At 39.3% G+C, this 13,608-nt stretch overlaps 2 protein-coding genes across 2 annotated transcripts in view; one reads left to right on the top strand and one right to left on the bottom strand.

Moving 5' to 3' along the window:
• XYLB (xylulokinase) overlaps positions 1–13,608 on the bottom strand; it is a 363,191-nt gene that overhangs the window by 345,049 nt on the left and 4,534 nt on the right. Inside the window, 1 exon segment of the mRNA XM_042816633.1 lies at positions 12,473–12,592. The gene's annotated coding sequence lies outside the window, so the exon portion shown is untranslated.
• CUNH9orf152 (chromosome unknown C9orf152 homolog) lies at positions 7,527–13,390 on the top strand. The gene is made up of 2 exons (XM_042816632.1): positions 7,527–7,934; positions 12,309–13,390. The coding sequence occupies exons 1-2, from the start codon at positions 7,706–7,708 to the stop codon at positions 12,863–12,865; spliced, it is 786 nt and encodes a 261-aa protein (XP_042672566.1). The 5' UTR covers positions 7,527–7,705; the 3' UTR covers positions 12,866–13,390.

Raw genomic sequence — 13,608 nt, 5'->3', positions numbered from 1 at the left:
ATGAAAATCAGGATGTTCTCAGAACCTCATTCTGTCATTCTTACACCTCATCCCAACAGGTCAGCATTCTCCCAGATTTAATTGCTTCTGTATGGAAAATTGACATTGCAGCTTTTCTTTCTGTGTTAAGGCTTACGCTGGCGGTCATTGCCATAACCTCTAAAATCATTTCTTGAAAGCAAACAAGGATTAGAGCTGTGTTGTTATCAGTGAAGTTGCATTCATGTGCCACTGATGTTTTGGTACTGACGAGTCCAAAATTTCCAGAGAGCATGGATAAAATGTCACCATCACAGATTAACAGTTTGAGGCACAGCAAAGATTAATCACTCACAGCACATATATACAGTAAAGGGAAAAGTAGGCTTTTTCCATTCTCCTATCAACCAGTTTCTGCAGTTTTGCACAGACCTGCTATAGCAAAGGAGCAATACTGCTATGCTTTAGGCCTCTAGCTGTTCTGCTAAATTTTAACTACTCAGCTAACTAATGATATTGATTTCCCCCCCAACCTAACTACTGTGCTTCAGTATCATCCCATCATCTGAAAGGTGCCAAAAAACTAGGGAACAGCGAGACCAGACCTTTGATACTAATTAGCATTACCATACTGACTGTAGTCCTGATGGATGTGGGCTACAAAATTGAATGGTAGGTGAAAGTATTTACACCTTCATAGGAGAAGTCCACAAGCTGCTTCAACGCTACCCATCCTTTTGCTTCCAGCAGATTTGGGGCCTCTACCTATTTAAGTAGCTAGACAGCCAAATATTCTCCATCCCAAACAAGTACTTCATATTGGTACATCAGCAAAGGTTGGCTCAGCACAAACAAGACAGCATTACACGTAGTGCATGTACACAGCTGATATCCCTACAACTAAGGCAGTCCATGTTAGACCTAGCATTGCTGGGCTTGGTGGCACAACTGTGCTTTTTCCCATAAGAAATCTTGTGGGTCTTTAATTAACCTCAGAAACATCAAAGTGTACTACGTTGGGTCAGATGAATTTCTGCCTATTTGCCAGCCAGTCTCACAGTCATATGCAATGCTGCTAATTAAATGGGAGAATGTTTACAGTTCTAAGTTCTATGTAACGTAACAATAATACTCCACCTTAAGGAAAAAAAAAACACCTCAGTGTGAGCACTAGAGCTGCCTTCTGGAAAGATTCCTGAACAACAATAATTCTCTAAAGGTCATCCCTTTTCTACTTAGCATCACCTGTATTCTGTTATCAGAATTTTCAGCAATGTTCAACCAAGTGCTGATAATTCAAAATACCACAGTATCATAAATTAAAATACAAAGTTGCTGTTCTTTGTAATGAGATGAACCTGTAACATCAAAAATGTTTTCCCTTCTGTAAATATGCACTTATCCACCAAAGTACTTTATGCTAACAATTGTGTTTATCCATACCTCCAGACACTGTAGAGAACCTCAGCTTTCACTCTGCCAGAATAAATACTTATTGTTTAAAAGTAATGTATCAGGACTGTTGTTATGCACTAATTTTAGTGATTGCACTGTGAATGAGCAAAAGTTTATAAGACAAAGATCCAGCAGAAGCCTCTTGCACGAGTTCCACTACAGGAAGCCCAAACCAGTTGTTACATTGAGACTGAAGACGTACCTTATTTAGGTGTAGAAATTATCTGCAGCCTTATTGCAGGATTTAGTTCTTGGCACATGTATACTCAAATTCCCAGGTGTTGGACTGCACTAACTAACTAAGGGCCATTAAGAGGCCACCCCTCATGAAGAACTGGCACAGGGTTTCAGACAATAGCCTATGAAAGCACAGGAACAGTGGGTACTTGCAAAGAATTTAAATGATGGCTTCGCTGCCCAATCTGTTGGTTATACTGCCAGTTTCATGTGTATTGGTCAGGTCAGAGCCTGCACTAAATCATGTACATAAAATCCTCCAATTTCATTTCTACTAATTTCAATAGAAATCTATTGAAAGCTCTCCACTTCAGTAGGCGCTGAATCAGGCACTGTGGAATTGCTTCTGGTTTTATATACTCTAGTTTTACGGATGTCATTTCACTGACTTCAGTTGTGCTACTAGTGATTATGAAGTGCAGAACAAATTCCTCATGAGATCTCTGCATGGAAGTGAAGGATGTTTCTGACTGGCAAATCATTTTTTTAGGACACTTCCCTCCTCTGTACAGATTTCAAGTCCACATTCACTCCACAATAGTGGTAGCACTCAACCATCCTCTTTGGAGGACTGTCTTAACCACAGTCATTTGCGAGGCTTATTCAATCTTACCCACCTGGCAGATTCCCTTCAAGAGGAATACTGAAGTGGCTTGTGTCCTAAAGCCCAAAAGCAAGATGTTGTCATCCTGATAAAACTTTTCATTAACAACAGATTAACCAGTTCTTTCGTGCTGTATCTGATTCTTATCACTCTTACAGATAAGTACATTTTATTGATTAAAAACAATCAAGGGTAAATTAATTCCTACTCAAACAATGCCTTAAGTGGAAAAAAAATAAGAGCCAAGCCTTGCACTTTTTAGCACTATCCAGCAAGAAGGAAAAATTATTTTACAATCAAGAATAAATCAAATTAATGTAGTTTACAAGTGGAAAAAATATCCAATCATTTTTAGATCTTATTTGAACTTGGAACATCTCCTTGAGTTCCTCCATGCAAGTGTTTTTTGTCTGTTGCAAGAACAAATAAATGTAAGTGGCTGGAGCCATTGTAACTCCATGGGCAGGAAACACCGAGAAACAGCTCATATAGAAAATATACTTACAGAACAATACCATAAAGATGAGCTCTGTTTATCAGTAACTGGAATTTAAGACATTCAAAAATCAAGGAAACTGCAGTGAATTTCCAAAATCCTCTCAAGACCTATTTGTGAAGGCAATTTACTTCCCTCTCGTCCACTTCTCATGGACAGTTTTATAATGTTAATACCATAGAATGATAAAATCGTATGAGTTGGAAGGGAGCCTTAAAGACCATATGGTCCAATTCCCCTGCAGCGAACAAGGACACCCACAGCAGCATAAGGTGCTCGGAGCCCCATCCAGCCTGACCTTGGCTACCTCCAAGACTAAAACTACCATTTTGTTTGTCATTCTGATTTAAGAAACCCTGTAACCAAGAAGAAAGGGAAACAGGAAGGAAAGATGGCAGGGTTCATTTGTTTACAATGTCTAAAATGTAAATAACTTCACTTTCTTCTTTGACTTGCCTCTGCACATTGTCACTCACAAGAGGGCATCTGAGGAGCTCTCAGTGGGCAACCAAAACAAAACCACAAAATGAACAGCAAATCCTGACCTTACGTTTTGGATGCTGACTGTTCAAACAAAGAGAGAGAGATTCCAGTCCTACTCATGCAGACAACCAACAGAGTAAAGACAGCTAACAGTGCAAAGCTTGGCATTTTAAATTACTTTCCATAGCAGTTAACGTTCCAAAGGAAAGTTAATTAATCCTCAGCACCAACAGAGTGAAGACAGAAGAACAGAGCTTTTTAAATGCTGCTTATGCCGGGCACAAAAAAAAATACCCCACATGCAGGACATCTGCTGCATTTAACCCCTCACCATCAGCGCAGTTTAATTTAATGTAGGTGAATCCATCTGAGCCAGGCTCTGATTCACTTGATCGAGCTGTAGGAGTCCCTGTTCACTGCAGGGGAGTTGGACCAGATAACCTTTAAAGGTCTCTTTCAACTCAAATGATTCGGTGATTCTATGAATCCAGTGATTTTGACCCTACTGCCTTTATCACCCACAAAAAGCAACCAAAAACCAAAACCCACAGTGACCGTGCAAAAGAATGGCATAGCACCAAGGTTTCAACACATGCAAAACCAGATATGAGAAGCAAAAGGTCAGCAGATAAAAGAAACATCTCGAGACCATTCTGAAATCTTGCACCATGGGCTTCTTCATGCCACTCTCATGGATGTGCAGAGAACACCAAAAAATGATCTTGCATCATTAGAGAGTGCTGTGCTCTGACTACTTAACCAGTCCCTAACTGCAGTGTGCCTGAAAGCTGTGCTCTGAGTAACAGAAAGATATGCACTCTTGTAAAAAACCTCATTAAAAAGTAAATGATTACTATTGATTCTGCTAATATTGTCTGGAGCACCAATAAGGGCAGCTACCCTGTTTCCATGTTTCTTATTTGTTACTAAATTTTCTAACAATCTAATAGTTTCCAACAATTCAAACTACGTGTAAGTAATACATGTATGTCTATAGAAAGCTACAGAAGGGGGATTATCATAGAATTACAGAATCACAGAATGGCCTGGGTTGAAAAGGACCACAATGCTCATCAGTTCCAACCCCCACTATGTGCAGGGTCACCAACCAGCAGCCCAGGCTGCCCAGAGCCACATCCAGCCTGGCCTTGAATGCCTGCAGGGATGGGGCATCCACAGCCTCCTTGGGCAACCTGTGCCAGTGCCTCACCACCCTCTGGGGGAAAAACTTCCTCCTAAAATAAAAAACCTAATAAAACCTAAACCTCCCCTGTCTTAGTTTAAAACCATTCCCCAGTGTCCTATCATTATCCACCCTCGTAATCATCTAGATTAAATCTAGATATCTGTATTCTGTCTTTGTACCCCTCACAAACAGGCCATGTGCCTGTAATTCCCCACATGAGCAATGTGAATAACCATATATGCCTCCAGCCCCAGGTGTGCCATAAAACCCAGGGCTGCAGGAATTGCATTCAGTCATAGTTAACTGTTCTGAGCATTTTTTTTTTAATTATCTTTAAATCAACAGTGATTCCTACAAGATCCTTCAAACATTTTTAGAATAAAAAATTATTTACTACTTACAAATTAATTAGTATGTGATAAAATTAGTTGCATCTTTTTAAATGAAATTTTGCAACCAATGGCAGTACGCATCTACGTCAAGTTCTGAAAACCATTGCTTTTGGACTGTAATATACTCACAAATTTATTTTGCCTCAAGGAAATGAAAAATTGCTTCCATTGTGTGACGGATGAACAGACTTAAGAGAAAACATAGCACTTCAGACTTCAGTGGATAATGAAATCACTCATAGATGATTTTAAGAGTTTGTTCAATTAAAGACAAGGCTATTTTTTTTTTAATTTTCTTTCAGAAACCTAATCATGACACTGAGTTTTCAGTACTGTTAAGAAATGCACGTAGCAATGCTAAAAAGCGGCTTGGCTGCTCGTATTCCTCAGAAACACGCAAAGGAAATTTGGGCCTCTGATGTTTTAGGACTAAGGCGAGCCTACAGTCACATCACTCCAATAGTGCCATCTGCTGCATATTTTAAAAGCACACAGCGGTCTGCAGATCTGAGTACCTCCATTTAAAGAGTGAGTGATGACTGGCTTAAACACAAATCATCATTTCCATTTTGTATGTATCAAAGACAGATTTTTTTTTTCCTTTTACCTAAACAGGCTGGAGTACAAAGGAAGGTGTTCCACTGCAGTACAAGAACAGAAGCCTCAGGTAAGCAATTTGCAAGCTTATGTCAGTGGCGTAACAAAAATCAGTTGCATCAGCTCACTATACATCAAAATCACAACCCCATTTTCTCTGTGATCCCCAGGATATTGGATCTACACCTCATTTTATGAATCATATCCTGACTGCAACTTATTCACAAACCACACGTATGTATGTGTATACACACGCCTTGATAGCAAGCAAAGTAAGCAGTGCCAAATGCATGCATGCACACAAACACACTCCACCTGAGGCAGAATCAGGATGCCACGCTCACAGCCGTTCCCTGTAAAGGAAACAAACCCAGTGTGTAAGGGATGGGCTGAGCAACACAAAAGCTAATCCTGTTCCTGGTTCCCCTGACCTGTTGTACCACCTGCACTCACTCTATTTCACTGGGCAGCTCTTTTCTTTCGTTCTGTTTTTGTTATTTACCCATGCAACTGTCTGGAAAGAGGCTGCCTTGTATAGCACACGTGCAGCTGAGCGTGATGGCCTTCCACGAGCCTGAGGCAATGCTACAGTACAAGTGATCAAAAATCATAACACTTCCTGATCAGATAAAAACTCCTACTTTCATTGCCCTTCTAATGGGAAGAGAGGTGGACATCTTTTAAGACAGAGTGTACATTCACGTTAAGGGATGGGATCACGGTAATTCTGTCTGCAGCACACGCTCAGGGTGTACAAGTCACTTTCTCAGGAGGTCAGAGAGCCACACAGTGTGACTGGAATTTTAAGAAGGTTGGGGAACTTTTATGGCCATCAATAATGTTTGTATTGAATACCAGCTCAAGCTGCAATGAGATTAATTAAATCTCCTGCCCCAATGCAGAAACCCACTGCCTGAAGGTCCAAAGGAGGACTCCATGTGCCAACAACTCAGAACAGCAGAAAAACAAGGGAGCCTTCTGCAGAGCACTAGTGTTTGTCACTACTGAAGGCAGAATATCAAAGCAGATACTCCAAAGCCATAGCACATCAGAACAACTCTTAACACAACACATGCTTTTTCAGGGCTCAGGAGGGAGAAGATGACTTGACAAATAGTCAGCGTCTGATCAACTGTTGTGCTTACTTTTCTTTCTGGTAGGGCAGAATGGGACTGCAGCTGAGCTGGGGAACATGATTTGCAAGGCACATGCATAATAGAAAGGCAAAAGCAATTAAGTGAATAAGTGAATTAAAGCAGATTTACACCTGTGAGCCAATTGAGCCTTACCAGAACCGTATGCATGTAACTATGTAGCAAGACTTGTCACCGGTGTACACACAACTTCCAAACAGATTCCTAAGATCTGCATGTTTTTGAACCTGATTCAGTAAATCATTTAGAACGCAAATGAGAGCATAATTTCTCCCAGTAAGTGGAAAAATACAGCATGCAGGCATTCCTTCCACACACTGCCCTTTCACACTGTTTCTGTGCAATGCTTCTCACTGCAAGGAACCGAGCAGATGAACAATTAGATTGACACTGAACAGTGTTTCAGGCACACAACTCTCTTGGATCCTTGTAATAGCATCAAAAGGACCTGTTTCAGGGACAGAAACGTGCAGCTTATCATTCAGACACTCTCATACTTTGACTCATAAAAGAAAAAGACGTGTTTGGGTTGGGTTTTTTTTTAATCTTTCCCTCACTGTTACATAAAGCTCTGTTTTGACTTTGCACCCAGGAATATCTTTACCAAGGTTATAAAGGTTGTCAGTTCAGTCTTCACCCTACTGCCCAAGAGGCTGCAATAAGAATGACACTGGGTGAAAGTCAAGGAAGGAGAATGGGAAGGAAAAGACAAAAAAAAAAAAAAACTGAAAAGAAACCTGAAGATTTCCGTGATGGAATTACTGTCTTGGTCAGGTCACCATGACAGCACCCCTTTAAGAGTTAGCCTTGCTACATAAACCAGTATTATCCAGCCCTTTGAGCACCTGACCGTGTTCAATGAGGTTTTGAATTTCACTGTTTTTTTTGGCAAAGCCTCATGTGTTCACAACCTTAAGTCAACATTAAATCCAATCATAAATCCTGCTATCACCATGAAATCTGTATGCAGGAGCTCAAAGTGTGCTGCAGGAGAACAAGCTGCTTGAAATCCACAGCTTCAGAACAGACACTTCTGAAAGAAGTAACCCAACTTAGAAAAGAGAATTATTTCATCATTTAGGAAGATTTCAGATACTCTGATGTGCTTTTTTTGCAAACACAATGAAGGAAATGTCCTGCTTCTGCATGACTTTTTGTTCCTTGTGGGAACAGATGGTAAAGGCTTACAAATGCACGACTGGTATTTTTTCAGTGACTCATACCTCAGAGCTACGAGATTCAGATCATCATAAGCAGCCAACCAAGATGGATGTAAGCTTACTTGAGGAGCAGTATGACCACATAAAACAGAAGCAAAAGCTGCAATCACACATTATTGTATTTAAAACAGGTATGCCTGGATTTATAGGAAACGATGTAAATGTAGATGTAACAACTTTATATACTGAATAACTTCTATCTTTGTTCTTTTAATGCTTGGCTTCAAGAGAGGGACAAAGTGTCTACTTTTCTGTCAGTTTAGGGTTTTTATTCATTTCACTAACAGGCAGTCTTTTGGCTCTATCAGTAAGTTTCACAGCAGAAAAACATCAATTTGAAATAGATGAATGCATTTGATTAAAGGTTTTACAGGTTTTAAGTTAGGAAAGTAAAATTCTTAACCTTGCTGTTTATTCTTACAGGAGCCATATACTTCACATCTATCATCAATCTATTTGTGAAATGTACTTTGTCAAATTCTTCCATCAGAACAATCAGTCGTGGATCTTCTGTCTCTTTTTCTCTTTATCTATGTAAAGAAATGCATCCTACAAGACTATAGGAGGCAAAACCAATTATGAAGCAAAAGTGCATCTGCTTAGAAAATAACTTCTACTAAGTAACAGTGGGTATCTAAGATATAATCTTGGAACAAAAGGTCCCTTTCTGAAAACGTTTTCATTGCACAGTGCTTGGAAAATAGAAGAAGTGACAGTGTATCAATCATCTTTCTGCTATGCCAGACAGCTTTTATAAAACAAACATTCAACTGTTTTGAAGTTTTCAGTTAAACTACTGCTTGCAATATTGCACCGACATATTTCCAGTTACTTTCTAAGTTAAAGTGATACTGAGAATACTAAATCAATTAATGAAATTGTCTTTGAATGCAATACCAATATGCAAAACGTGCTTAATTCACTTCTGGTGTTAGTAGTTAGCTGAACAAATAGAGAACTTAGGCTATCTTGTTCTTTACATTTTTCTCTACATTTTTCAGCAGTTCTGGATTTTGGCTGTATCTGACTAGGAGGGTCATCAAAACAATTGACAAAACACCTTATTATGAACCAGAAAATATACTAGCTTCCTCAATATCATTTCACCCAAATGGCAAGAAATTCTAATGTTAAACAACCAACCAAAAAAGCTTATTTAAGGAAGAAAGGGATGTGAATGTGCGAGCTTATTTTATCAGGTATGGAAAGACAACTAACTTGAAGGCAAAGGAACAATATTAGCCAGTTAAAGAAAGGAAGCAGAGGTGTGTATTCTAATGAAATTCAGATGAAACTTCAAATGTAATACACATAATCAGAGCAATTTTTTTTTCTTTTTGGCCAGGACACTAATTGAAGATTAAAGAAAAGACAAAGTAGGACGATACAGCTCTGAGCATTTAAAAATTTAGTAGGGCTGGAAGTTGATATACATGTTTTCATATGCATGCACATAGCCCAAAACATTAACAAAAACACAGAACCTATGGCAATGAACTTCTGCCTTTAATCACCTTGTGTGGAAGGGGTTAATGTTGCTGTGAGAAACTGCTGAGTTCTCAGCACCACTAAAGCTAACCTTAAACATTCATGTGGTTTGGAAGTTGGAAAAACCTATTACGTAGCTCAGCACTTAGAAGCTGTTACGTGCATCAGTTTCCAAGAGGATGTCAGGATGCAATAACCACCACTATAATGAGATAGCATTGCTACACCCCTTAAGTTACAAGCCTGAGCTATCCAGAAATTCCAGCTCATTCCACAAAGCAGTGTGCACTGCTTTTCTGTACTGACAGTTATCATTTCCTTGTACTGCCACCGTACTCAGAGGGTAAAATTGTTGCTGAAGGGCAATGACAACAATAAGACCACAGATGCACACAAACCTCCAAGGTCAGAGACATGACATTCCATGGTAGAAGGATGCCTTCATTCCTTCCGTGGTCCCAAAAATTCCTGCAAAAATTTCTAACTAGGAAAACCTTGAACTGCTTCTTGCAGATAGGCCATCTGTCTTTCCATGGTGCCACAGTGGTTTTGAGCATTGCAGGTTTACAGCACTGCAGTTGGAATGGTAACTTCAAGATTCCATAAGGACTTCCAGCTCTGCATCTCATTATCTGCCTGGTTTGCCAGAGCAATGGAATTGTAAACCTTCAAACAGAATTTCAGACTCTTTAACTTTTCTAGGTTTTTGACTGGTGAGCTACTAAATGATAAGTCACCTTAAAACAACTTGCCTCTGGTTTGTCCCCAATACACACAGCCACATATTTCATATTTCTGCCAGTTCCTGATTCTTTGAGAAAAGGGATGACAAGATTTGAAGATCTCCAGGTAGGGGATAACACGATAGTGTGTTTATTATTCATTGGCTAAGAAGAAGAAAAGCAGTATTTACTTTAGGAATTAAAATAGCATTCAGAGCACGCAGTAACATTGGAATAAACTGGACCTCTGACTGCAGAAATCTCTTCCAAGACTTCAAAGATCAACTTCTGTTAATTCAGAATCTATGATGACAGCATATGAAAAAGGCCAAATGGTAGACAACCTTACTGCAAGGTTATTATGTGCAATTCAAAAGACCTGTCTTTTCTAAAAGAAAAAAAAGCTTGATCTTAATCAAGCTTTCTTCAGAAGTTCAGGGAGTGCTGAATGTGCATTAGCTCAACAGAGCATGGCTCAGGGCTCCAACGTTTCTATTACAGCTCATTGCTCAACTTTGTGTGTCGCATTTGTAGCCAAGGAATCAAATCAAACCTGAACTGAAAACCAGTTTGGATTATTTGACTTGGACTGATGCATTACACTGAACTCTCTGATCAGCTCAAACCAGGCTGTAATTCTTCTGAAGACCAGTTCAGATGATTCAAGATAAAACCTGATGTTGCCTATAAACATGAGTTCATCTAAAAGTGCAGTGATATCTACAAGAATATGCAAAGCTGCATCCCTGACAGTCTCTCAGTTCCTCCTTTCTCTTGTCTTTTCTCTCACATGTGAAGAACAAACCCTCCTTTGTAGCCTGGTGCTGTTGTGCTGACCATTGCTGTGCAAATGGACTTTCCTAGAAGAAGACTGACCATAAGACTGGCCATAACTTTGATTCTCACTGTTTCATGATACAAAATTGTGTGTTCTCATCTCTAAGAATGGCTTCACACTAGGAAATTCTTCTAGTATATTTCACTGTATAGACATATGCACAGACACGTGCTCTAAGCTTAGCGTGTGCTTTTGTCTCCTCTCTCCTGATAACACTGCACAAAAGCAGAAGATGCACATGACTCTTGCTTCCCAGCTCTTATCAGATCAACCTTCTGTGGCCAACTGAGGGGCAGAGAAAATTCTATGATACTGTACAGGTGTTGTTGCTTTAGTAGTGGGAGCCAAAGACAGCAGCAAAAGCCTCTCCTTAACTCAAGCCCCACTGTACAGGTTCATTTGCTGCCAGTAAATAGCTGCATCTGATATCTTCAGATCGTTTCTCATATCAATGATATGAAAGACTGTTAAAAGGATTTTTGCATTAGCTTCTTTTTTATGGCAACATCCTACTCCAATTAGTTTCAGTTCAAATTCAAGGTTTGAATTCTCTTAAGTGGCTATTCAGATTTTGTGTTTCAAAATATAATCAACTCTCTGTCTGTTCTTTTTCACATCAATATACTTCATCATTTGTACTGAAAAAAATTCAGTTCCCTTAACTCAACCCCATAAATAAGGTCAGCATTCTGCACAAGCTCCACTTTAAGCAATATTTATAGTAACTAAAGTGCATTTAATTAGTGCTTACAATGTCAACAGCACTGTTTGTTTATCTTTAGTACAATGGCTCAGATTCTATTCATTTTCAAGGCACAGAAGGCCAGTCATGTTCAGTAATTTAATAGCTGCTACATCTAATTAAGGTAGCATTAGCATTTCTATTTCTAATATCCTATGCATTTCCAGCAGTAACTTTCATAACACATTAGAAATTAAGCCACAGAGATGGGAAAAAATAATTAAGTAATAAATACAAGCCTATACGTTAATGATTCTGCGTTGGGAAAAAGAGGAAAGAAATTCAGACTATTTTTGGGTTGTGAATACAAGCTTCAAACAGTATCATCTCGAACATCTGTGTCTCAAATTGTGTACCAATCGACACAATAAGCAGGCCCCTGTTCACCTTAAGAATTTTTGCTTACAAGCAGTTAATTACTGAAAGTCAATTCTCAATCTGTGTTGTTAATGAGTCTTAGAGCAGCGCTTAGATCAATATTGACTTGATAAATTTCCATTATCGTTGAACTGACTCTGTGGTAGCATTCATGTCTTCAAACTGCAAAACTGAGTGAGGGATACTTCTCTGTAATCTGGGATCAAAAGAGTTTGAACTACTCTTGGTCACAGATGGAAGGAGTACAGGCACCACTCATCTGTTAAAGCTCTTCAGCTGAAGCAGACCCTTAATTTCTGCCACCCTACTCAAGTGCATGTATGTGTTTCTCTTACAGGTGAGCATGAATCCGTTCTCCCAGAATCAATGGTCAATGCTGTTTTAATTAATAAAAAAGTTAAAAATTCAAAGTCATTTACGGAACGTGTCCCTGTCAGAAAGGTCAGGCTGGAGGTAACCAGCAATGGCACTGCACACGACAGCTCACCCTGGCGTACTCACCTGGGAATTCACCGCCTGGCACAAACTCCTTGTAAGAAAGCTCCCTGGGATCTTTCCCACTGCAGGAATGAATCGTGCAGTTCTGACAATCAGAGACTGGTTTCAAAGGAAGATGGCACACTGCAACACAAGGAATTAGAAGAAGCGAGTGAACTATCCGTGCTCAGTTCAACATTGAGCAGTTTCAGCAAAGAGAGTGGCAGCACCATCTCAGGAACTTGCCAAAAGCCTGCTCTGAAGTCAGACACTTCAGCAGTCGGGACGCATCAGTACATTTCCTCTACAAAATATATGCCAGCTTGCCACAAGTTAGACTTTTATCCTTTCCCTAATAAAAAAGCACCCAGAATTTCAGAAGCAGCAAGGAGGCTTGGATTATATGTCTCACAGTGAAGACACTCAGCAGTAAATAAAGTTCACTCAAAAATTTGAGTAAAACTTAAAGCAGCAAAATAGCATTCCTAGTTACTGTGATCAACCTGCTGAAGGTCTCCTATTAGCCAAGGAAGATCTTCACAAAATGAATTGTTGCTGTACAGTACAATCTAAAGAGAGTTGTAAGGAAAATGTTGGACTGAAACAGAAGCTCACTTTTGTTATTCTAGATACTGGAGCAATTTTTCTGGGCTGTTTCCCCTCTATTTTCAGGTTACTTATTTAGGAAAAAGACTGCATCATAACAACATTTGAAATATCTGAGAGCTATAGCAAACATTAGCAAAACTGGTGATGAAGCAACAAGGCTGAACTTCAGTATGGTACGATTTGACTAGAAAATTAAAAAAATGAGCAATGAAACAGTACTGAAGGTGATTCATACACTTGATATGATTTCATAAAAGCCTCTTCTCAAAAAAAAAGATATTCATTATAATTTTAATGTATTTTTAAAAGCAATTAATAAAATCTTTGCTTATATCTGTTGTTGTTTTGATGGGACACAGTAAATGGTACATTTTTCTTATATATAAATCCTGTAAAAATACATTCACAGAATCACAGAATTGTAGGGGTTGGAAGGGACCTCCAGAGATCATCGAGTCCAACCCCCTGCCAAAGCAGGTTCCCTACAGCAGGTCGCACAGGTAGGCATCCAGGCAGGTCTTGAACATCTCCAGAGAAGGAGACTCCACCAT

The sequence above is a fragment of the Centrocercus urophasianus genome, unplaced genomic scaffold, assembly GCF_019232065.1.
Source record: "Centrocercus urophasianus isolate 14NV4802_14NV808 unplaced genomic scaffold, USGS_Curo_1.0 seq_16, whole genome shotgun sequence".
NCBI classification, from domain to species: Eukaryota; Metazoa; Chordata; class Aves; order Galliformes; family Phasianidae; genus Centrocercus; species Centrocercus urophasianus.
This window is presented reverse-complemented; position numbering and strand designations above follow the sequence as displayed.